Source organism: Crinia signifera, chromosome 6 (assembly GCF_055691185.1).
Source record: "Crinia signifera chromosome 6, ASM5569118v1, whole genome shotgun sequence".
NCBI lineage: Eukaryota > Metazoa > Chordata > Amphibia > Anura > Myobatrachidae > Crinia > Crinia signifera.
In genome coordinates, this window is record NC_139222.1 from 129,165,882 (window position 1) to 129,192,067 (window position 26,186).

Genomic DNA, 26,186 nt, shown 5'->3' on the forward strand with positions numbered 1-26,186 from the left:
GAATTAATCCGCTGTATATAACACATCTGTAGATAAAAATCCTTGTGAAATGGAAATATCCTGGGACTGCTCTATATAAGAAAATATAAATAAAATATTCCTTAATATCAATAACCTTTCTATAATACCTTCTTTCTGGTGGTGAAAAGGGTCCTAAAAATACATCTAACTAGCAACTAATTCCTCCACTCAACAAAATGTATCTAACGTAACCTTGTAGTATTAAGAAACATTCTGGCTATATTGTTACTTCATTGAGCTGTGAATTTGTTACTAGTTAGATGTATCTATTTGTAGATAACTCCTTACAGCTAGATCAGGGGTTCTCAAACTGTTTTTGAGTCGTGGTGCCCTAATGGTGTGTACACACGGTACAATCCAGCATGAGATTTTGACTATTTAGTTTAAAATCCCATGCAGATCGCACAGGTTTTTTACTTTGCGATCCCGATACGTGCTCCCGGGAAACCACAAATCGAAACCCAGGTAGCCAGGGCAGCAATGACTATATAGTGGAAATCTAATGAAGATAACATGAATTGTATGTAAATAGCACACGAGTTAGCAAAGATTGCATAGCAAGTTGAAAAGCAAATTGATCTCAGTGTGTACACACCATTAGAGTATTGGAATTATTTTGAAATTAAAGAAATTGTGCTTGTGTGTCTTCATTCGGTTCAGTTACGTTGTGAGTGTCAGAATTTCCTACTGTTTGTCCTCATAGTTTATAATTAGAAGCCACAAGAACTGTTTCTGTCTAATACATTGACCAGAAATAATTTTAATTGGTCCTGGACCACTAACAGACCACCCACTGAGCTACATATTGTTTTATTATATTGTGTGTGGATATTTTAATAATATTGCAGTTGATTTTACTGAACTGATTTTTTTTCTGGTGTGGTACAAACACGGGCAAAGTTGTCTTTACTACAGTATTTCTAAAAAGAACATATGCAAAATATTACCACTATAGGAAGGAATTCCTTCAGATAAAATAACTGTGCAGCTTTGTCACATTTTCAGAAGATCTCGATCTGTTAACAGACGGAGGACAAGCCGTAAGTGCACAGTCCTACCTTCATGTACACATGCTTCAACAAGTCTCAGGACTAATGCATCTTAATTTATCTATTAACAGTTTCTTATATAGCGCACACATATTCCGCAACACTTAACAGAGAATATTTGAACATTCACATGACTGTCCACATTTACAGTAGTAGACTACAGAGTACAGTGCATTACTCTTAGCTCTTAGTATACATACTATTGCATTACTAATTCACTCTTATGCACTTGATATATTAAGGATATAAAAGTGCTTTCGAAATGGGTAGATCGTTTTAAACAATTTTAGAATCCTTCATGGCATATTCTCATGTGTTGAAGCATGCCACCAGTGATTGTATAGGTAAAAGTACAATGTATGTAAACCACATCTAAGGTAAAGAAAGTAGAAGGCGCTGCCTGTGCAGCTAACTTTGCAGTGTACACAGAACGCAGTTATGTCCTGTACACACTGCTCCAGTGCGGTGTGCTCAGTGATTTGTCATGGCCAGTGCTCTCAACTGAGAGAACACTGGTGATGACCAAACTTATACTGCATGCATTATAAATCTATAGCGATGTGTGGTCCGTCGTCAGGGGCAATACACACGGAATGGTCCGTGCTTCATTTTTAAGCAATCTAGACAGATCGCTTAGAAATGTGGCTGTAATCGCCCCATGTGTACGGCCCATTACTAGAGGGTGGTTTAAAGTTAGGGCGTGGGAGTTAGACTGCAGGAAAATGGCATTAGGTTTAGGAACTTATTACGGCCAACACACATGCCGATATTAAGGCATTTTTCTATGCGACTTTGCTTAGTTTGGCAAAGTCGCTTAGAAAATGCCCTCACATCGGTGTGTGTGTGTGGGGACTATATTGACAGCAATGCGTGTCCCCGCGCGTCTTTGTCGCTGGCCGAGATTGATGAGCAGTGTCTATCAATATCGTCATCGCCAGGGTTCTTTTGGCAATCCCAATCAAAATCGCCAATCGATTGCTTAATCAGGTTTTTAAACATGCTTAATAATCTGGTATTATCTGCAGATCTTTTTTATATGTGTGGGCATTCCCAATTCGTCGTCTTCATCTATTTACATTATGAACAGCTGAAATGACAATCGATTGGGGCAATTTCCAGATATGAAGATGCAATCTTTAGATGGAAAAATCTGCCGATCACTGAAATAAATCTGTAATGTGTGGGCAAAGTCAGATAGATTGTAAAATCCATTTATCTGGCCAAAATATCCCTATATCTGAAAATCCATAAATTGTGATTGCTGATGTATGGGGCCCATTAGGATCTTACCTCATTGTATGTGTGTCTGACGTGTATAGTCCTACTTTTAGAACTTTATTTTCCCCTTGTTTTCTAATGGAGCTTAGTTCAATGTAATGGTTTTATAAGGGCTAACTTAGAAATATTATGGTAACAAATGTATTAAGTTTAGTTTTCTTTATTCTATATTAGCGTTGCTGTTCCCCATGTAGAATTATTCTTTATGGGCCCCACAAATGAGCAATGTTCCGTTAGTAAGGCCAAACATGATTATACACCACTGTCTATATTACCTGGCTTTGTTTTTATTTATTTAATTTTGTTTTCATGCTTTTCTTTTTATAGAACATGCTACTATGGTTCTGTTATTCTGTTTTATTCAGGTTATACGATTTATTACCTCTATGCATTTTTTTTATTTGAGATTAAAATGCCACAGGCTGTTAAAGTAGGTCATTTATGTGTGTGTTCTTTCTCTCTTAGTTTTGGCATAAAGCATGCTTCCACTGCGAGACTTGCAAGATGACCCTAAACATGAAGAACTACAAGGGATACGACAAGAAGCCATACTGTAGCGCGTGAGTGTAAAGACTTAATGTTAAGGAGCAACGTACTGAAGTCACTGTACGCTGCTTAGACCTATAGCAACGTACTGAAGTCACTGTGCACTGCTTAGACCTATAGCATCACACTGCATGTCACTGTACACTGCTTAGAGGAGGTGTTCAGCATCCTGCTGGACGGAATGCTGCCACTTACACTACTGATGCCGGCATCCCATCTACTGACAGGAGATCAGAATGCTGACCTTGGTTAGGATGCTGGTGGCGGATTGCCGACTGCTGGCATCCCAGACGTATGTAGGTGATAAGGTGTAGGCACAATTGTGTCTTAGGATTAGTTTTTGAGGAGGGATAGTTAGACACTAGGAAGGGTTAGGCTGTGTGGGGGAGGTGGGGTTATGCTGCTGGGGAGGGGTGACTAGGGCTAGGCTTTGGGGAGGGCATGGGGAAAGTTGCGTATACTCACCTGAGCCATGTCACACTGCATGCCACTGTATGCTGCTTAAACCTGCAACAGCACACTGCTGGAGTAGATGCTAGATAAAGGAATTGAACGTAGATGTAGCTTATGTAGACCTTAGTAAGGCCATTGACGCTGTCCCACATCGCAGACTGCTGATTTGGTACTTGTTTCCTATCTGGGCGCCCGCTAAGTTAATTGCGCACCATGCTATTCTCCGTAGAGAAATATGATCGCATCGCATCGTACACATACACGATATTGAACGATGCGATGCGATCCGATTCGATTTCCCATAGGAAACAATGTTAAATGGCTCAATTTAGCCAAATTATCATAGGAACAATAGTAAATGGGCCAAAAACACCCCTGAACATTGAAATGTCGGTACTTGTTTCCTAGCACGGCCACAACGATTTAGATCGTTGTGGTCGTAAGATAAAAAATCGGATCGATCGCATCGCATGCGATGCGACCGATCCGACCGACCGATTTTTCACCCGATTTTTTTTTTTTACACCTGATTATTTTCAATTGCCCCCCCAAATGTTACTAAGTGGGCTAGACCCCACGATAGACGTCAACCCGAAGCGTGGCGAGCGCAGCGAGCCCGCGAGGGGCGGCGGTGCGCGTCCTCCGACCTTTTCATTCCCCTACTATCCACTAGGGCGTGGAGTGAGAATAGAATAGTGTGGCGAGCGCAGCGAGCCACCGAGCCCGAAGCGTGGCGAGCGGACGCGTATAACTTCACAGGTATACGCGTCCCCTCGCGGGGCTCGCTGCGCTCGCCACGCTTCGGGCTCGGTGGCTCGCTGCGCTCGCCACACTATTCTATTCTCACTCCACGCCCTAGTGGATAGTAGGGGAATGAAAAGGTCGGAGGACGCGCACCGCCGCCCCTCGCGGGCTCGCTGCGCTCGCCACGCTTCGGGTTGACGTCTATCGTGGGGTCATGGCGGGCACATAAAAAATGTGAAATGGGTCATATTGGCCCATTTCACCTTTTTTATCATTTTTCCCTATGTGAGATGGACTTAATCAAGTCCATCTCATCTTGTGCCATTATAATGGCACAAGACCGACGCGATCCTCCCGATTTCAATGTTAAAAGATTTTTTAACATTGAAGTCTATGGAAAAATCGGGTCAATCGGTCGGTCGCATCGCGGCCGATTTTAATTGGTCGCGACCGACCGATTGACCCGATTTCTGTCATTCAAAGGAAAAAATTGTAAAAAATCGGCCACATCGTGAGGATCGTGTCCCTTAATTAAGAGCCACGATCACTCACGATTGTGGCCGTTCTAGGAAACAAGTACCGAAATGTCCCCCCAAAAGTAGTTGACGCCACCCCGCCATCAACGTGAACCCGAAGCGTGGCGAGCGCAGCGAGCCCGCGAGGGGCGGCGGATACCTTCACAGGTAAACGCGTCCCTTCGCGGGCTTCCCAGGTGTCCGCGTCGCCATGGACACCTGGGAAGCCCGCGAGGGGACGCGTATAACTGTGAAGGTATCCGCGTCCCCTCGCGGGGCTCGCTGCGCTCGCCACGCTTCGGGCTTCGGGCACACTATTCTATTCTCACTCCACGCCCTAGTGGATAGTAGGGCATGAAAAGGTCGGAGGACGCGTACCGCCGCCGCTCGCGGGCTCGCTGCGCTCGCCACGCTTCGGGTTCACGTTGATGGCGGGGTGGCGTCAACTACTTTTGGGGGGACATTTCAATGTTCAGGGGTGTTTTTGGCCCATTTACTTTTGTTCCTATGATAATTTGGCTAAATTGAGCCATTTCACATTGTTTCCTATGGGAAATCGAATCTGATCGCATCGCATCGTTCAATATCGTGTATGTGTACGATGCGATGAGATCCGATTTCATTACGGTGCCGTACGTAGAAAACCTGGGCGCCCAGATAGGAAACAAGTACCGCTAATTTAATTTGAAAGCTTGGGATTGGATTGTAAGATGTTTGTATGGATAAGATCTTGGTTGTAGGGTAGAAAACAGTTGTAGTAAATGAAGATCATTCACAGGAGGTAATGTAATAGAGTAATGAGTCAAGTACCGCAGGGATCTGTACTTGGACCATTGCATTTTAATATCTTTATTGTTGACATTGCATATGGTATTGAAGGGAAAGTATGCATTTGTGCAAATGCTACAAACGTATGCAACAGGGTAGACACATCAGTAGGGGGTAAAACCAATGGTTGCTTATCTAGGTAGACTAGAGCATGGCAATTACAGTTTAATACCAAAAAAATGCAAAATCGTCAACTTGGGTCTCAAAAACCCAAAGGCTATCTATAGTATTAATGGCACTATAATGGAAACTACTGAGGAGGAGCGGGATCTAGGTGTCACTATTTCAGGTGATTTAAAGGCAGGTAAGCAATGTAACAAAGAAATGACAAAGGCAAGTCAGATGATTGGTTGCATAGGGACAGGTATCAGCAGTAGAAAGAAGTAACAATGCCACTGTATAGGTCATTGGTATGACCTCATCTAGAGTACTGTGTTCATTTCTGTAGGACATATCTCCAGAAGGATATAAATACATTAGAGACTGTACAAAGAAGGGCAACTAAAATGGTACATGGTATAGTTTGGAGCAGAAAAGGGAAAGGGGGGACATGATAGAAACTCTCAAATATATCAAGGGTTTTAACAATTTAAGGGTGGGAGACTTTCCGCAAATGAAGGGAAGTAGTAGAACACAAGGACATGCACTGACACTGGCGAAAGGAAGGTTCAGGGGAAATCTGAGGAAAAATGACGTCACAGAAGGGTAGTGGACAAGTGGAATAGCCTCCCATCATTGGTGGTAGAGTCTAAGGGGGATATTCAATCTCCCGCCACTATTCCCGACAGGGAAAATAGCAGCTGGGTCCTATTCAATGCTGACTTCCCCGACAGCATTGAACAGGGATCTCGGCAGAACATGGCCGACTTTACAAGCAGTCGGGCACATTCTGCCGAGAACGGCCGTGAATTGTCGCGCTCCTGGCCACAGCTCGACTATTTCCGTCCCCTTCTCAGCGCTCTGCAGGCGGGACATTGAATCCCATCTGCCAAATCAGTGTCGAGCCAGCCCAGAAAGGGACAGGGTCACAGCTGTTGGACCAGCCTGACAGTCGTGACCCTGCATTGACTATGCCACTTAAGGTCCATACACACTGCGCGACTATGGGCGGTATTCAATGAGCCTGATTCGCCATGTTTTTATGGCGAATTTGTGCTGTTTGGCGAATTTTTGACTAAAACTGTGAATCACCCTATTCAATGACCACATGGCGAATACATTTGAAGGTTTTTTTCGCCATGATTCACCGAGTAGCAATCGCTATCTTTTTATGGAGAAGTGGAATGTGAACTTTTAAAATAAAGTGTTTTGTTTTTTACATTTGGTGTCAAAAAATCAGGAATTTTATTCTGAGGAGGGACATGCTATTTTTATTCATGTGCTGTAAGCACATGAATATATATTTAATTTAAATTTTTTTTTTATTATTATTTTTTTTTTACACAGCAGCCAGCAGGGGGCGCCGGAGCCGAGCCGCTCATTAGATATTCATATATTCACTGCACCCGATCGTTACGATCGGGTGTAGTGAATATACGGTCCCCTGCTGGCACCCCCGGGGGGCAGCCTGTGCTGCCTGGCACCCGGGGAGCCCACCTCCCCCCCACATACGCTCTGGGGCAGGCAGAGAGACTTCCATCTCTCTGCCTGCCACCGTCCTAAGGCTCCCTGCGGCATCGCAGTGAGCCCCTGACTCGTTGAATACCGGAGCCGTCGAGGCTCCGGAACGCGACGGGCAGTGGCGAATGTGCAGCGAATACTAAAAAGGATTCGCTGCACCTCGCAGGTATTCTCATTGTGTGTATGGACAGCGATGATCGCGTTCATCTCTGCGGGGAAAGCCGCTCAGTGCATACACACTGAGCGGCTTTCCCTCTGCTCGGCGCCGACAGAGGGGGGGAGAACGGCGTTGCATAGAGGAGCGCTATGCAAAGCTGTCCTGAAAGCCGCTCATCTGCTGGTATAACCAGCAAATGAACAGCTTTCCCAGCGATGTGTCGGGAGCGCTCATCAGCGGGCCATACACACTGGGCGGCTTTGGGCTGAAAGCAGCTCAAACCTGCGACTTTCAGCTCAGTCACCCAGTGTGTATGGACAGAACAACTTAAACATGCATGGAATAGACTTAAGGGTCAAATACAAAAAAAAGATTTTTTTGGAAAAGACCCTTGCTGCTGCTTATGGAATTAGTTCAGTGGTATGAATCACCAATCATACAATAACAGAAGAGCAAATACAGAAGATATTGGCATATATTCAATGCCGTGGGCGAGCGGTGACTGCGAGCAGGACTTTTTGCTCGCAGTCACCGCTCACCCTGTCAGTATTCAACTGACCCCCCTCATTCGCAAATTCCCCCTCGCTCCGTTTTTTGAGCGAGGGGGAATTTGCGAATGTGCCTCCAAAAACTGCGAGAATCGAGGCTAATTACAGCGAGTTTGCTGCACTAGCCGCGGCTCTCGCATTTTAGGGGAATCCTCGCAGTTCTGTGACGGCGAGGATTCCCCCGGAACGTTGCATAGTGCGAGCGGCCGGCGCGGGGGTTAAACTGCGAGGATCACTGGTTTTCTGTGATCCTCGCAGTTTAACCCCCTCGCCGGCCGCTCGCACCGGCATTGAATACCTGCCACTGACTATTCCTGGGCGCTGACAAATTCTCCTTTCCTTATACTTCTCTCATTTTACCCAAAAGAGAAACTGATAAAAACACAATGGTGTAATACAGTTTTAAATATGAGAAAGCTTTCTCAATGGTTCAGTTATGGTAGGACTCGTACCCCTTAAGGTGGTCTACTTTTTCAGGGTAGACCTAGGCCGCATCTTTGGGGAGCGGTAACATCACCACAGGGCCACGAGCACCTCCAGTAGGTATACACTAAAAGAAAAGACTGGTTTAGTATAATACCGCTTTTTAATAATATTCAGTCACATAAAATAAGGGTATAACACAGCTGACTCTCACCGAGTGTATTTGTCCACATCACAGATGCAGACAAAATAAGCAGTGGTGTAACAATTTGCAGGCATCCCTGGAAGCTTTAACATAGAAACATAGAATTTGACGGCAGATAAGAACCATTTGGCCCATCTAGTCTGACCCTTTTTAATCCTTATTTCTTTGTAAGGATATTCATATGCCTATCCCAAGCATGTTTCAATTGTTCTACTGTTTTAGCCTCTACCACCTCTGATGGTAGGCTATTCCACTTATCCACTACCCTTTCTGTGAAGTAATTCTTTCTAACATTTCCCCTGAACCTACCTCCCTCCAGTTTCAGTGCATGTCCTCGTGTTTTATTACTTGTTTTCCTTTGAAGAAAATTTCCCTCCTGTACTATGTTAAAACCCTTGATATATTTGAAGATTTCTATCATGTCCCCCCTTTCCCTTCTCTGCTCCAAACTATACATGTTAAGATCTTTTAGTCTATCTTTCACCTGGTACAGTGAGATGTGGTCCACCCTTCTTCCTCCTCACCGCCTGGCGACAGGCGGTAGGGGTACGAGTCCTACCATAACTGAGCCATTGAGAAAGCTTTCTTCTATTTAAAACTGTATAAATTTTATCTGTTTCTCTTTTGGGTAAAATGAGAGAAGTATAAGGAAAGGAGAATGTCAGTATCTTAAGGATCAAATAGGTTTAAGGGTAACAATATGGTAAAAAAAAAAGACAGACTAGATGGGCCAAATGGTTCTTCTCTGCCTTCAAATTCTATGTTTTCATATAGCACAGCACTACAGCATTTTCAATCATTTATTTTGGGGGGAATATTTAGCACATGTTTCCCATAGCATGAGCCAACACATTACCACACTGTATCATTAACTTCTCTGTAAAGTGATCATTTAATAATGGTGCATGTGATGTAGCTTGCTTAAAGCATGACTGAAATGTTCACCTACATTGTTTTCTTATTCACTATTTGCATATTAAGCTGTTCATATATGGCCACACAGCTATCTGCATACCTATATTTTTGGATACTTTAAGGTATTTTCTTAAATCTGATTGATTTTTTTAGCTAAATTCATGGGTATCTCCCTGTTGGCATGCTGCAGTGTAATCTAGACACTCAACCAAAGTGTGGCCAGACTAGAAAATGGTCCTGGCTGTCAGCCAAAAGTTACAACTGAGAACGAAGATCCTTTCTTTTTTTTTGAAAGATACTTGTTTTCATGTATGGATAGAATGATATACTGTACCATAAGTCAGTGTTGGTAGATACTAAAACAAATATAGGAAGTACAGCAACTAAATACCTTAAACAATGTAAATAACATTGGGGTGAACATTTATGAAATATGATCAGGTGAAGGATTCCACATATTTGAAAAGTTAAAATGTCATGAAACAGATTCTTGGCCAAAAGGAGCTCTGCTAATTGTTTGTATGTATGGTGGACGAGCTCTGGCCATGGCACCTGTTAGCAGCAATGTGGAATATAGTGCACGTACAAATAGTAGTAATGTGTAGGCAGGAAACACAGAACATATGAACCGACCCACCTAAATGGGAAGGAACTGGAGGCGCTTAGCGCAAGTGGTCTTAATCCAGCAGCTGCTATAGTCAGCGTAGTTAATCCTGTAATAAGTAAAGACCAAGAAAAAGACTAGAACTAGAAGCGCTAGTGTAGAAAAGAAGAATGAACGATTGGATTGCCGTTACAATATAAAATAATGGTACTTATGTAGTATCTGGGCGTCCGATTTAGAAATCGCATCGCATGCGACCAAATCGTATGCGATGCGATGGTCAAGATTTTTCCATAGGATTCAATGTTAAAATGGTCTGAGTCCATTTTAACATAGAATTCAATGGGAAAAAGGGGTCCTTTTCTTTCCCCACTATCCAAGTGGGCATGGAGTTGGATATAAACCTGTGGCGAGCGTAGCGAGCCACCGAGCCCGAAGCGTGGCGAGCGTAGCGAGCCCCGCAAGGGGACACAGAATACTTTTTAAGAAATATGCGTCCCCTCGCGGGGCTCGCTTTGCTCGCCACGCTTCGGGCTCCGTGGCTCGCTGCGCTCGCCACGCTATATAAAATCAACTCTATGCCCACTTGGATAGTGGGGAAATGAACAGGACCTTCTTAACATTGAATCCTATGCAAAATCGCATCGCATCGCATCTGATTGTATGCCTTAAGTTAAGGCATACAATCACAAAATCGGCAGCCCAGATACTACATAAGTACCAAAATAATTAATACATTTAATAAATTGCATTAGGAAAATTCAGTGTATAAAGAGAACACACACCATGGTATCATATAAAAACACCCACTGAATGAATTAGTCTGGAGAGTCCTTTCCTATGTATGCCCCATGAAATTAGTGAGAGAATAGTAACCACCCTAGTTGGTACTGCCAAGGCGTCATGGTACCGGATTTCCACTGGGGCCACGGCAAAGTGAATGTATCGCCTGAGTCTTGTAATTCCCCAATAAGGGAAACGTGAGCCAGAAAAAGGGGGTTGCCACAAAGTCCAAATTGCCTCTATGTAGAAACAAAATAAGCAGTGTCTATTCTGAGCATTTTTTATTCCACTGCTATATGTGTAGGCAGGAAGCTGTTAGAGGCTTGCTGCATTCTGTGTTCAGTTTCCTGTAACTTTATGGTTACATGGAGCAAGTGTTCTTATTTGGTGCAATTCTCGTGGTTTAGCAATAAACCATTATTGTATCTGTATGAGGGGACAAATACAGGCAGTGCACGCTTTCCAGTATGTACACACAGGGTCAGCAGCAACAGATAAATGTCTAAAGCATTGATATTCTACATGTGTTGGTGTACGCATCCCAGCATGTCCTGTCACAGCATTCTCAATACTGGGATGTGTAGTTACACATCGTCTGGGGGGAGGGCTCTTGGTTCATACCCCTGATCGAATGGCTTCCCCTCCAAGCTAACCTTTATCCAATGAGGATGTGTAGAGTAGCCAGTTTTGCACCATTTGTAGGCACAGTACACACTATTCTATAGTGAGTTATTCAATCTATGTATGACCAATACCATACGCTATAGGCTATAAAGTGTATTGCATGCATTGACTTATCGGGATGCAGTTACGATCCCGGTGTTCAGAATCCCGACGCCGGAATCCCGACCGCCGAAATGCCGACACTTTCTCCCTCCGTGGGTGTCCACGACACCCCTGGAGGGAGAATAAATTAGTGTGCCGAGCGTAGCGAGGCACCGGGCCCGCTGCATGGCGAGCGCAGCGAGCCCGCAAGGGGGGGGGGGGGATCCACGTCCCCCCCTTGTCGGCATTTCGGCTGTCGGGATTCCGGCGTCGGGATTCTGAACGCCGGGATCCCGACCGCCGGGATTCAATACTGAATCCGACTTATCAGTCCCAGTCAGTAAGCAGGTATGTGGTCAACAGTGTCTAGGTCGACCACTAATGGTGGATAGACAGAACGTCGACACATTAAAAAGGTTGACATGCATTAGTTCAAGGTTGACAATATTTTTCATGATTTTAAAAAAAACAAAAAACTTTCTAATACGGTGTCCATGTTGACTTATGTCGACATTTATAAAAAACCATGAAAAAATCATGTCAACCTTTAGTCCATGTTGACCTAAAGCATGTTGGCCTTTTTTGAGGTGCGGCCTTTTGCCTGTCTACCAATAGTGGTTGACCTAATGACAGTCGTTCAAATGATCCACACCCCAATAAGTAAATGTGTTCCGTGTATAACCTCTTTACTCTATATAATTTGTGTTCAGCTCTTTATATATGAAAAGCCATTTGGAGGACTGGCTTCTTGTGATTTCCAAAAAGAAATATAGTTACTAATTGTTATAGCGATGTCTAATACTACAAAACTCATTGCTTTAATACATTCTCATTCTTGTTCTATAAAGGTTGGAAATGGTTTTAAAGCAGAATTCCACAAATTATTATTTTATTAGTAAAGGTTTAAAAAATGGGATCATACAATTTCATTTATTAAAGGTAATAATCTCCTACCCATACATGGCATTGCAGAAGTATAGGACATGCATATACTGGAAGTATTTTATGGTTTTGTGACAGCTGTACCAGCCTCCAACTGGTGTATCATGCTGCTCATCACAGGTAGAGTGCCTGCAACCACCTACTCACAAACATGAAATGTATATGCCAGCCGTCTGCTACCGTCACTCCCACCCCCTTCCCTCTGCTTTTTTTTTTCCTCTAGAAAGAACACTATTTAGAAATGATCCCTTTGTTCCAGAGCAGCTCCCCCTGTCTACCTTGTGCGAATGAGTGTCCTAGCATGAGCTGCATATATATATATATATATATATATATATATATATATATATATATATATATATATATATATGTGTATATATATATATATGTGTATATATATATATATATATATATATATATAATTATTATTATTATATATTTTTTTTGGAATCTTGGGAGGTTATTCGGTTTGCGCAGGGGAGCGATGGTGAGAGACTGCGCATAAACTTTTTTGCCCATGTGCGGGCGAGGCAAAGTACTCACTTGCTGTCCCCTTCGCACCTAGCAGTGTGGGGCGGCAACGAGGGTCTGCACCCATGGGAACACCCAGCATTTCATGAGTGTCCCCATGAAAATGCTAGGCGTTTCCATGTAAATGCGCCCGTGACATAGGAGCAGGCAGCGGATATCAGCTGACTGCCTGCTTCCCGTACAGGGCGCCCGCAGATGTAAGACATTTGAGAGGTGTCTTGCATCTGCGAGCGCCTGCAAATTCATTCGATGGTCGGCAACCATCAAATGATTTTGGCTGCGAATGGAAGTTTATGCTAAACATCCATTTGCATGCATGCCTTCCATGCTGTTGTAAAAACTACAAGTCTCAGTGATTCTGATCAGGCATTCAAGAGCTTGGGTGCTGTTATATCTACCACTTTTTTTTTTTTTTTTTTGCTGATTCATATTTGAGTGCAAGTCCAATAGCGGAGCATGTTGCGTGTTTTCCTACTTTTATATACTGGCAGATGCTCAATTAGTTTAGTGATATCACTCAGGTGCTAGGAAGGGAGGGATAATTCTTAGTAAGAAGAAAACATTGTATCCCCCAGCACACTGAATGATACCAGTAACAAGATATAGATTCTATATTGTAACTAAATTCAGAGATCTTGGTTACAAAGATTTGCACAAATGTATGGCTAAGCCCCCAAGCCATCATCAAGGCTTCTATGTTTATTTGGGGGGTCCCTAGCACTAGGTGGAGGGTGTGGCACCCCAAAAAATCAATATAAGCCAGAAAGCCCAGAGCAGCACACCAGTGGAAAAAATCTATAGTATTAATGAATATTAGTGGGGATCAGGAGCTATATACTGAAAGTGAAACAAAGATAATTAAAATATGAGAATTGGTGTTAGTGAAGAAATTAGTATGTACTAAATATTAATAGAATGTAATGGTGTGCTGCACTGGAGCCATCCAGCCCAACCAATTGAAGGCCACCGCAGCCCACACCTCCATTACCCTAATCTGGTTCTAGGATTCACCAGCCAAGAGCCACATGATAAAGGCTCCACTGGCAGCCAGCCGTGCGACAGGATTGCATGCAATACATAGCATGCGGTCCTTCTGCATGCAATTCCCGCTCCCTGCTGTCGGGAGGTGGTCAGACACAGATTATACGTGCCGCATGTATGATCTCCAGGCCTGATTGGATCAGACTTCAGACGTGATATTTGGGCCTATTTCCACCCAATTTCTCAGCCCAATCTGGTGAAATTGGGCCCAAATCTCATAGTATATGGGCACCTTTAAGTATTCTGACACTATTCATACAGTCTCTACCTGCCGTCTCTGTCACTAAACATTTTTTCTCTGTGGGTTGTGATGCTGCACTGACTAAGCATCCACTATTGTCTTAAATAGTCATAAGGTTTGGACAGGATGTGGTTGTGGTCAGAGATGAAACACTGTATTTTCAAAGTGGTCACCTATGCGTAGGCGCAGTTTACTTCCTGTCACCCTGCGGTCAGGATACAAATAGGCACTGTGGCAGCTTCATAAAGGACATTAAGCTAGCTGTGGGAGATTATTTTTTTAGGTGCTGATTCAAGTCCTGTCTGAGTTGAGAAGGATTTGTGTGTCACAGTCCGACTAAAATGTGCCTGCAAAAAAAATCAGGAAAAAAAATTGCGTAAGGTTATAAGAACATCAGCATCACAGAGATCTGAGACTAGGCCTTCACAAAAGTTATCCACTGCTTCATTTTTTTTTCTCTAGTTCCTCATGATGTGCTGAATTAGTTCTTCCCCAAAAAATGCAGTACAGACCACTGCCACACTTTTATCCATAGGTTCTAAAACACCACCATTACAATCAAGGTTTTAAGGATATCCATGCCTGAGCCCAGGTGGTTAAGTTAAATTGAGGTACTGATTAAGTCACCTGTGCTCAAGCATGTATAGACCTAAAATCTGAACTGTAATGGTGAATTTTGGGGAACCTGCTTCATCAGAAATGCAGCATAAAACTGCACTTACTCAAGTCACAAATAGGATTAAGCGCTTATGGTGTATACACACGGGTACAATCAGCATGATATTTTGACTATATAGTCAAAATCGCATGCAGATCGCACAGGTTTTTTACCTTGCCATCCCAATGCGCACTCCTGTGGCAGCACAAATAGAAACCCAGATAGACAGGGCAGAAATGACTATATAGTGCAGATCTGCACTATATCGTCCAAATCCCATGCATGTCGTGTGTACACACCATAAGACTGGTGTCACACAAGCAGTTTTGTACAAGTGGTCACTTCGTTTTGGCTTCTGGCTGGAAATGTGTTACAATCATTACTTAATGTGTCCAAAGAAAAACAGGGCTTGATTTGTAATTGTGAGATTTGCTGCCCTTTACTCAGCCAGTCATGCTTTGTGAGCTCGTAGACCTGGGCACAGTCCTGTGTACACTAGTACAGTTCTGGAACGCCAGTTGCCATTTCACTTGATTAAGAAGATGTAAGGGAGAACTGTCAGGGTTTTGCTGGATATGGTTAACATAAAATAATATGATGTAAAATAAGTTACAATCATAGTTAAAATAAATAGAAGTAGTGAAAAAGAAAACTATGTATTTCTTAAGCCCCAACACACACACGGTGAGACTGCTGCCTCCGTGCTGAGCGACGGACTTACGCACAATCGCCCAGCACATATCGTGGCACTAGCCATGTACCCTGGGTTCATGTGGAGCAGGGTTTTGCCTTACAGGAAAGATGGTGTAAGCAGTGTCTCCCTGCAGGAGCTAGCGACACGCCGGACCGCACTTTGCAATCACTGCATGTAATGCACACAGAGCTTATCAGTCCTCCATTTTTAAGTTATCTAGTCAGAATGATTAGAAATGGGGCTAAAATTGTTCCGTCTGTATGCCACTTAGAAAATAAGTCTGTTTCATGCAGGGTGCACGTCTTGCTAATTGTCTGGCACAAAGTGGAGTGAAGATGACTAACATGTATCAGATAATTGTGTCAGGGAGGACAGGGCTTATGTGACAGTGACATGAGGTAAGCAGGGGAATGCAGGCAGTAGGAAGCCACAGATGGACAATATACAGTGAAGGGAGCACACCAACTAGCAGCACAGGAAATGAGTGTTATGAGTGCAGACAGGGTTTGCATTTAAAGGGCAGTGCCATGATGTGAGGGGAGGAATGTTGACATCAGAATTCTAGAGACTAAATAAGGGGATATCAGGAAAAGATGTTTGGGAGAGAACATGGCTGCATTTGAAGTAGCAGTGTCAAGATCTTAATCCTAACCATCACCCTTAATCCTATTACCCTGACATTAATACCCTCACCCTTAATCCTAACAACGAATACCAATACCCTTAATCCTAACCACGAACACCTCAATCCCTACCACAGTATCCTACTAGTAGCGCTAATTTACTGCACAGTGCTTTATTCCAAACCCTGACCCTAATGCTGAATACACACCAAACCACTGATCCAACTTTGAAGCTGGGCACACACTGCTATAGTTAATGATTATATTGTGAACATTGGCCACTGTGACTACTCAACATCGGTAACAATGGGGGGGAGACTCGTGGCCATCCACGTATTTAACTATCTTGTATATACACGCTGACCAATATTTGCCATATATCGTTGGCAGTATGGTATCAGTAATATGCATATGGTTAATAATATATTGCTCAGTGTGTACCCAGCTTGATATACACACAGAAGTACTTGGGTATATTTTTATGGCTACCTTATTTACAAGCAACCATTTAGAAGTAAAGTGTTAAAAATCTATATATATGGAGTAACACTAAAATATATTTATCAAGGGAAACCCCAGTATGTCTTTCATGATAAAATATAAAATTAATTTGTGTAGACGAAGTACAATTATTAAATAAGAGCTGTTGTTGACTATAGAATATTCCCTGTGATAAATTGGCACACATTTGAATTTAAACGTCCTTTTGTCATTCATGAACACAGCAATAAGTAGAAATAAAAGGGAGCCGTTTGTTTGAAATGTTAAGGGCCCACCTTAGCGCAGAGAGCCTGGCCAGGAATGAATTGTCCCCTTGCTGACAGGTGTTCCCTGTCTGCTGCTGAATGCCTGGTATTACGTTACTAGGTGGTTAGTGGATGCTAGATATAATGAAACACTTGGCAGCAGGCAGATATTGGTGTCTGATTACTGTGATATGCTCTTTGATGAAGAATGGAGGTCAGGCTTTTGTTTATAATCCACAACATAGTATAGTAGTGTAGAGTTAATTTAAAGGGATCTCAAACCTATTTATTTATTTATAAATTGCCATGGATATTTTAACAAAGTGTATTTATAAAGGAAAGTTTTTTTTCCTTTTATATTTAGCTCTAGTTTAAAATATAATGTATAGCCTTGATTAATAGGAAACTTAACCATAACAAATGTATATTGAATATACTAGAACATTCTAGGTAAGACCAACAAAATTAAGGTGTGGTTTGTTAGGTCTACACCAACTAGGGCGACGGGTCTAGGTCGACAGGACATTAGGTTGACACAAGCAAGGTCGACATGTGGTCTTTCACAGTTTTTTTTACCCGAATGTCAACACAGTCAACATGGACACAGTTTGAGATGCACCACATCCGCTCGCTTCGCTCGCAATGCTTCGGGCATGGTGCCTCGCTATGCTCACCACACTATTTTATGTACTTATGTTAGTTGGGCGCCCACTATGGTTAGTACGCTCATACCCCCACTATCCATGTCGTCATGGAGTTTACTTTATATAGTGTGGCGAGCCGCTGGGCCCAAATCGTGGCAAGCGGAAAACTAAGCAAATAGTTTAGTGGGCACCCAACTAACATATAAGTACCCTATTTTATTCTCCCGCGACACTCTAGTGGATGGTAGGGCATGAAATACCGCCTGTTGGTTCGAAAAGCCCCATGTCGACCTAACGCTTGTGTTGACCTAGACCTGTGTCGACCAAATGAAGAAAACCCACATATAACAGAAACAGTTTGGAATCAGATGGAAATAATAAAAAAATAAAAAGGGCATCCATAGTAGCAAGGCATATTATTACAGACAGGATTATATGCAACAGAAAAGCTTGAAATATGAATGCAAATATGCATGAAAAATACTTAAAATATGCATGAAAAGTGTTAAAATATGCTACATTAAATAAAAAAAAGGTTCTTGTTTCCTAGCACGGCCACACTGATGTTGATCGGGTCGCATCGATCGCATCGCATGCGACCGACGCGATGGTCCCGATTTTTACATTGATTGAAATGTGAATAGGGTCCCTGGGACCCTATTTTACATTGGATTCAATGTAAAATTATCCCCAGACCCCAATTTTAACCCCCTCAACGCCACCCCACGATTGCCACCAACCAGAAGCGTAGCGAGCCTGCGAGGGGCGGCAGTACGCGTCCTCCGACCTTTTCATACCCCTACTATCCACGTCGGCGTGGAGTTGAGAATATAAAGTGTGGCGAGCGGACACGTATAACTTCACAGGTAGACGCGTCCCCTCGCGGGGCTCGCCACGCTTCGGTCTAGGTGGCTCGCTGCGCTCGCCAGACTTTATATTCTCAACTCCACGCCGACGTGGATAGTAGGGGTATGAAAAGGTCGGAGGACGCGTACCGCCGCCCCTCGTGGGCTCGCTACGCTCGCCACGCTTCGGGTTGGCGTCAATCGTGGGGTGACGTTCACAATGGGGGGGGGGCATATACAATGAGAAATGGGCCATATTGGTCCATTTCCCATTTTTTCCAAATTTTCAATGTTAAAAATATTTTAACATTGAACCCTATGGCTAAATCGGGTGCATTGCGTCGTGTGCCATGTTAATGCACCCGACCGACGCGATGGACCCAATTTTGACAGCAAAATGGACCTGAAATCGGGTCCATCTGGGGTAATCGTGTACCTTAAGTTAAGGTACTTGATTACCCCGACGGTGGCCGTTCTAGGAAACAAGTACCCAAAAAAATAATAAAAAAATAATAAAATTAAATAAAAACCTCAAAAATAGGCCCACAGCATCTGCAGATGTCAGTATGCTGGCTGCTACAGCATACTGCAGCATCCAAAGCTTTTCTTGCATCAACTGCACAGACCCTCATCTCCAGCGCCGATGGATCAAATGTCAGCATAGCGTGTGAGGGCGGCGCAGTGGAAGGCTTCCTCCCTGTGCCGCATACTCACTGTGACGCACCATTTTATCCGCGCCGCGTGATGTCACAACCCTTCTGCCCGCCTCCTCTGGTGTAAAGTCCCAGGCCAGGGGCAGGCAAAGGTTCAGGAGCTTCGTAATGGCATCCGCCCTGACTGACTTTTATCAACATGGATTGGCAGCCTAGAGCAGTGTCAGACACAGCGTACATCCATGGTTCCCCACTCTGCGCACATATTTCCCCAGCCTGCACACTCTACTACTACTTGGCCAGCAGCAGCAGGGCAAAGCAGTGCTGTGACTCGCGGGTGGGAAGAGGGATGGGCCTAAAATATGCACCATCACTAGATTTTATGTAAAATATGCAATAACCAGTGAGACTGGGCAAAATATGCATATGCAAATGCATATAATCCTGTCTTTACATATTATAATATAATTTATTAAGGTGCCCACACACTAGAAAGATCTGCGATCATAAGATGTGCGCATAAATTAGCCTTCAAATCTTTTGTCCGATCTGGACAAAAGATTTCAGGCAAGCGCACATCTTTACCAAAGATTTTTCTTAAGATCCCATGTGCATTCCTATGGATCTTTTGTTAAATCTTCTGATCTTTTGTGCAGCACATAAAATCAGAAGATTTAGCAAAATATCCACGGGAGCGAGCATCGGCTGATTTTCGACCGATTATCGGTAAATATCGGCCGATTTATCGAAAATCGGCCAATTGGCCCAAAAATCGTTCTAGTGTGTGGGCACCTTTAGTCCGGCCAATATTCTGAAAGTTTTAAAGACAGCACTGTCCCAATTTGCACAATAAAGATCAGATGGGCATCCAGCACAAATAGTAAACAATGGGGCAGATGTATTAAGCTTTAGCAAGAGATAAATGCAAGGGTGATAAGGAGAGATAAATGTCCAGCCAGTGACCTGCTAACTCCCATGTTTCAGGCTGTGTTTGAAAAAAGTCAGTAAGGAGCTGATTGGCTGGACGTTTATCTCTCTTTATCACCCTTGCATGTATCTCTTGTTAAGGCTTAATACGTCTGCCCCATTGTGTGCAGACATCATGCCTCCAGTGATAGCAAAAGGAGGATTTTTGGAGGAACTATAGCCAGAACTCGCCCTCCAGCAGCAAGGCAGTTAAAGGACTTAAGGCCCCCATACATTAGGCCGACTTGTCCTAGGGACAAGTCGGACCCAATTTACCTGCGAGCCGCCCGGCAGCTCCCCGGGAGGCTCACATACAATTTGGCACTTGATGTGCCATTTTTTACATGGGATAAATCGCATGTGATTTATCCCATGTAAAAAAAAACCCGGGGAGCTGCAGGGCGGTGAGGAGTAGTGGGGGCGGGCAGCGGCGGCGGTGGTGGGGACGGGCAGCGTAGTGGCGGCTATTAGATTTTTAAAATACTTGTCAAATGACCGGCCGCTCTCTGATTGGCCGGAGAGCTCTCAGCCAATCAGAGAGCAGCCGGTCATTTGACAAATATTTAAAAAATATAATAGCCGCCACTGCGCTGCCCGTCCCTCCCCGCTGCTGCTGTGTGTAAGTTCACTGCCCGGCCAGGTCAGTCAGCAGCACTCGCCGGCGCTCAGGGACCCGCTGCCCGCCCCACTGCTCCCCCGGTGTCTGCATGCATATGCCTGTCAGGTGGCAGGCATATGCATACAGGGAGGTCGGACGTGATCGTATGTACAGACCGTCCGACCTCCCTGATCCGGTCCGATGCGCACGGGACCGCGGATCGGATCAGATATCACACACCTACGATTTTGGGCCGATATCACCCGATTATCGGCACAAAGTGCCGAAATCGGATGAAATCGTCCCAAAATCGCCCCAAAATCGCATAGTGTATGGGGGCCTTTAGCTTCAGGCCCAGGCAGAAAGAACCCAGGAGCCATATCATATTCAATCACAAGTTTAGTAAGAACTATTGAGTCAGGATCCTTCACGTTTCTGTCACCGCTCTGGCCAGATGAACAGAGGGGAGAAGTGTTAATCGGAGGAGTAGCATCAAATACATCAAGAATCCTCTGAGTTGAAGTGGTTATGGCTTAGAGGATCTGTTGCAGAGAATTTTCCATGGCCAAATACAATTGACTCTCTCTATAGTGATGTCAGAAGGAGCCAAAATCACTGCAACGTTCTGTACAAGTTGCGGCAGCGCTTCCAACAACTGCTCCTCGTGGTATTCCAGTGATTACCAAGTAGTTGTGGCAAGGAGTCACAGTACCAGTGAAAGAACCGAGTCTCGGGTGTTAGGTATAGGAAGAGATCCGTATGAGACCCATTGCGGGCAACAGCAGCTGGCCACAGGCACCTCGATGCATGAGACAAGCAGGCAAGATGGCTGCGGTCCCTCCATGCGGTCTGAAGCAGCGTGTTGCGGCCGAGACAAACTTCCGCTCTCACGGCTGTAACCTCCGGAGAGCCGCCGAGCACCTCCAACCCGCTTAACTGTCGGTGGAACACCAGTGTCACTCGCGGGTCCGCGGCACCTGGTTTCCACGGATAAGTAGGGCTGCAACAGGTATCGCCCCCTGACCAACAGCTGCAAAGGCCGGTTATGCAACACCGGAGGGTCCAGTTGGTCAGGTAGGGGGTCTAGTATCTGTGGAAGAGCTACCCATACACAGGGCCAGGGAAACAGGATAAATCACAGTATAGTTTTAAGGAGTTTTAACACTAATGGCAAGTGATGGAAGCTTGTAAAACTGCACACTGGGAAGCTCAAGTGTGAGCCAAATGCCATTTTCCTTTGAGGTTCCGCTATACATTGACTATCTAGGACAGCATGTTTGGATTACTGTGTGCAATCCATGTTTTAGCCACAGGTGTTCCTTGTGTAACATCCGTATTTGTTACACTTCTCAGTTTGTGTATGTTGCTGCCTCTAGTGACATCAATATTTACTTATAATCAGTAATGGTGTTCTCGTATTTTATCTAACTGGGTTTGTTTCTTTCTTTCTTTAAACCAGGCATTATCCCAAGCAATCTTTTACTATGGTGGCTGACACTCCAGAAAATCTCCGCTTGAAGCAGCAAAGTGAGCTTCAGAGCCAGGTAATTTTCTTTCATGTTATGCCACCTCCTCGCAATGGCAGGTTCACTAATGGCGTTTGCCATAACTCTGCGGCACTTGCAATCGTTATACTGCTGGCAGTCGAGATATAAGCTGTTGGGATAGAGAATAACTGAAGCATGAAGTCAATCCTGTTTGCAGTAGGCCTTCACTATCTATTGTGTAAAGTATTACTCTTCATGTTTAATGACCTTTCTAAAGATCCATGCTAGATGTATGGGCCAAAGTCTACACCTTCAGCCTACTGAAATACATTTCATGCAAACTCATCTAATCACAGCTGACTTATCAGTTCACATTTATTAGGTTTACAGTGCACTGGTCTGTCTGACACTGGGTTTATATAGAGTGGAGAAACTTTTTGGTTGAAAATAAGTGTTGTAAATAGTATAATGCCCTATAGGTACACTTTCCATACAATGTGTTATATCTGTGACAGGAACTTGTTAAAATATATTGAGAAATTATTTAAACAGGAAGACCGTCACTTTGACGCGCACAAACATGCTTCTAGGGACAGGGGGACAGAACTTTTGAAAGAACTCTGAATAGCTTTCCGATTTAAGTGACTCAAGAGGCTGTTCCAGAAATAGGGAGTTTGGGGAAGAATGCAGGGCATCCAGATGGAAGTAGATCTTTGCTAATGAGGGCTGTAGCCTTCCCTTCAGGATTAGGCGTTGAGAGCATTTATGGGGATAAATAGGGTTTTATTGCAACAAAATACAGTTTTAAACGGAATATTCTTAAAAGGTAGAGCTCCGCATCCCTGGAAGGACAGATGGGAAAAACAAATTAGTAGAGCATAACTTAAAATTTGTTAGGTAAAGCTGAAAGACTTTGGTCTTTAAGATGTTAAATGCTTTTCTTGTTGTCATGGATGCAGTTTCCAAGGAAACAGAACAGCATTTAGCTGTTCAGTATTCCAAATCCTCCCTTGCCCCATGGTAGTGCTATAAAAATGAGAGAAAATGCATTTCATTTTTTCCAGTCCCTATGTTATTTTCCCACTTATCTTTTTTTTTTTCTTCCTATAGGTCAGCACTTTCAACAATGATAATGCCTCTATTGGTTCCATATTAGGGCAAGCTTAAATGCACCGCGCAGTTACTGGACAACCAGATATTTTTGCCAAAGCACATTTGTAGATATCCATGTTGGACTCCTAAAAATGAAAGCAACTCCCAATATATATCCAGACTACATGCAGGTCCAATGTGTTCATGTGGCAACAGGATCTACCACTTTCCAGTTGTAACCATTCCCAGACTGGTGGTCATTCATGTGGTACAAATGTTGCCTATGAGGCCAGTTTGGCAACATTACAGTTAAATCTGAAGAAGTACCAAGAGCACATTGTATAATCAGGTTCATTGTGTTCCAACTTTGGTCCTCAGGGATCACTAATGGTGCACATTTTTCCTCACAGATTAACAAAGTACAGAATTTTTATATATTTTTATATATTGAGTTTGTCATTTATTTACTTACCATTATGCATATTCTGTTGCGCTTTAAAATTGGAATTTGTCACCTCTGCTACACTGTTGGTGCGGCTTCTGGACTAAGGGTGGTAAAAGCTGATCTAGAAATCAGAGATCTTTTACGTAACTAAATGTCCCAACGGTTCTTTTATAAATAAACTGAGGTCATTACTGAATGACACCTGTGAGAAACGAAAACTTCTCACACAAGCACTGGGGTCCTCATATCCTATCCTCCGGGCAACATGTATACCCATGATGGTATCTGGATGATTGGTTGACTTTGACAAAAGGCACTAGATTGACATTCACTAAGGGTGGTATTCAATCTTGGGTCCTGTTCTTGGTCCGCTCGACTGCATCTCGGCAAGTGGGATTCAATTCCCAGAGTGCCAAAAAGGGGGTGTGGCAAGGAGAAACGGTCGTGGATTGTCGTGATCTGGCCGTTGGCTCAACAATCCACAGCCTCAACAATCCACAGCCTTTCTCGGCAAAACGACCCCAACTGCTTTTAATCGGGCTTGTTTTGCCAAGATGCCTGTTCAGTGCCCTTGGGAAAGACCACATTGAATAGGCACCAGCCTCTATTTCCCCTGTCGGAAAAAGTGATGGGGGATTTAATACCCCCCTATGTCAACATTGACATTTTTTTTCCTTTGGAACTGTTCATACTTTTACGGTTCATGTAGACTACAATTGGGAACAGTAAAGTGTGCCAAGTACAGCAGTAGCAGAGCAAGGCACAAGGCTGACTCATGGCAAGCAAAGTGCTACACCATGTTTATAGGTGTTGACATTAACACAAAAAAGGAAATTACGAATGTCAACCTTTTCATGTCAAACATTTTTCTGTAGACCTTTTATCAATGTTGACCTTTAACATATTGACCTTTTTTGTCACTGTCAATCTTTTGGAGTCAACTTATTGACGGTCGACCATTTGATCCAGACCCACCCATGCATGCTCCAGTTATTTTTACTCCTGACCATGATAAATTATGTTGACACCGCTGGAAATGGCAAAATAGGGGATCATCTATTACAGCGGTGGCCAACCCGCGGCTCCCGAGCCGCATGCGGCTCTTCTGTCTCATGTGCGGCTCGGCAGCTATCATCCCTTTATATGATGGTCGGCGGCTCCTTCCCTTTGATGTGCGGCTCTGCGGCATCGTCCTCTCATTTGTGACGACAGGCCGCGGCCGCCGTGAGCCAGCGCATGCGCCGTCACACTAGGAGCAGTGTGCCTGGTGCGCCATTTTATCACTACCCAGTCGGCACATATATATGCCGCTTTGATCCGCCCTGCTCCTGCTCTGGCTGGCATTAATCCACCCCAGCCTCCTGCCATCCCTTCTGGGCAAAGTGTATGTAAAAGTAATCAGCAGTGACAACTGTGATGTAGTGTGTTTTTATTTCGTTAACTGAGTGCCGCATTTATATGCGGAGTGCCAGCCCTTGGCGCTATATATATATATATATATATATATATATATATATATATATATATATATATATATATATATATATATATATATATATATATATATATATATATATATATATATATATATATATATATATATACACGAAAGCAAGGCGTCACTCGGAGAAAGGTGAATACAAAATTTCACTGCTTTATTAAGCACAAGGTGATAACCAACACCAGCGTTTCGAGCCGCAGGCTCGTCCTCAGGGTACAACCCATCACTGCACACACACCATATTATATACCCCAAAGGGTCACTCCCCCCATTGCAATCAAGAGGTTTACTCACCTGGTACAGGTGTCAGCGCGGCGTCTCCGGCGTCTCATCCATTCGTCTCCTATCCTCCGTTCACTTCCTGGATGCGTCATCAAGGACGCGCCCGGCCTGTGACACGCAGGAAACTTTCAGAGACTAGGTGATTTCCGCCTCATGACCCGCACATTCACCCTATACCAAGGAGATACCTGAAAGTGCGATACATACAAAAATGAGCATATAATGATAAAACATGATATACAAAATATACAAAATCAATAAGTACAATACAATAAGTGAATAAATATGTGAAAATCTGAAACAAATCACCAAAATATTAAAAATATTAAAAAGAGGGATACCAGCTGTGTCAAAAGACTAGCGCACTATTATCATCAAATTATTCTTAAATTATCAAATTATTAACAATAATACATAACGTTATATATATATAGAATGCGCTGACCATCCGCTACTGGACAATTAATTTCCCGTGTGGGCAGTGGATTTCCAACAATAGTTGCAAGAATAAATGTACCAATATATGTGTCTGTAATACAGACCTTCATGTGCTACAAAAAACTTTGCAAACCATGTTGCTCATTAAGCCCTCTAGGGGCAATGGTGTCCAATACATGGATCCACCTTGCCTCAGCCTGTAACAATAGTTTACCCCTATTGCCACCCCTTATTGGGGGGGGCACATGGTCCACAATTTTTGAACGCAAACTGGCCACACTATGACCAAAGGTAACACAATGCCG

The 26,186-nt window shown here is 43.6% G+C and overlaps 1 protein-coding gene across 1 annotated transcript in view; it reads left to right on the plus strand.

The window, feature by feature from the left end:
* Positions 1 to 26,186, plus strand: part of LASP1 (LIM and SH3 protein 1) — a 48,985-nt gene that overhangs the window by 12,365 nt on the left and 10,434 nt on the right. Inside the window, exons 2-3 of the mRNA XM_083147148.1 lie at positions 2,814 to 2,908; positions 22,096 to 22,180. Coding sequence (XP_083003274.1) covers positions 2,814 to 2,908; positions 22,096 to 22,180 — 180 coding nt within the window. The remainder of the gene's footprint in view (positions 1 to 2,813; positions 2,909 to 22,095; positions 22,181 to 26,186) is intronic.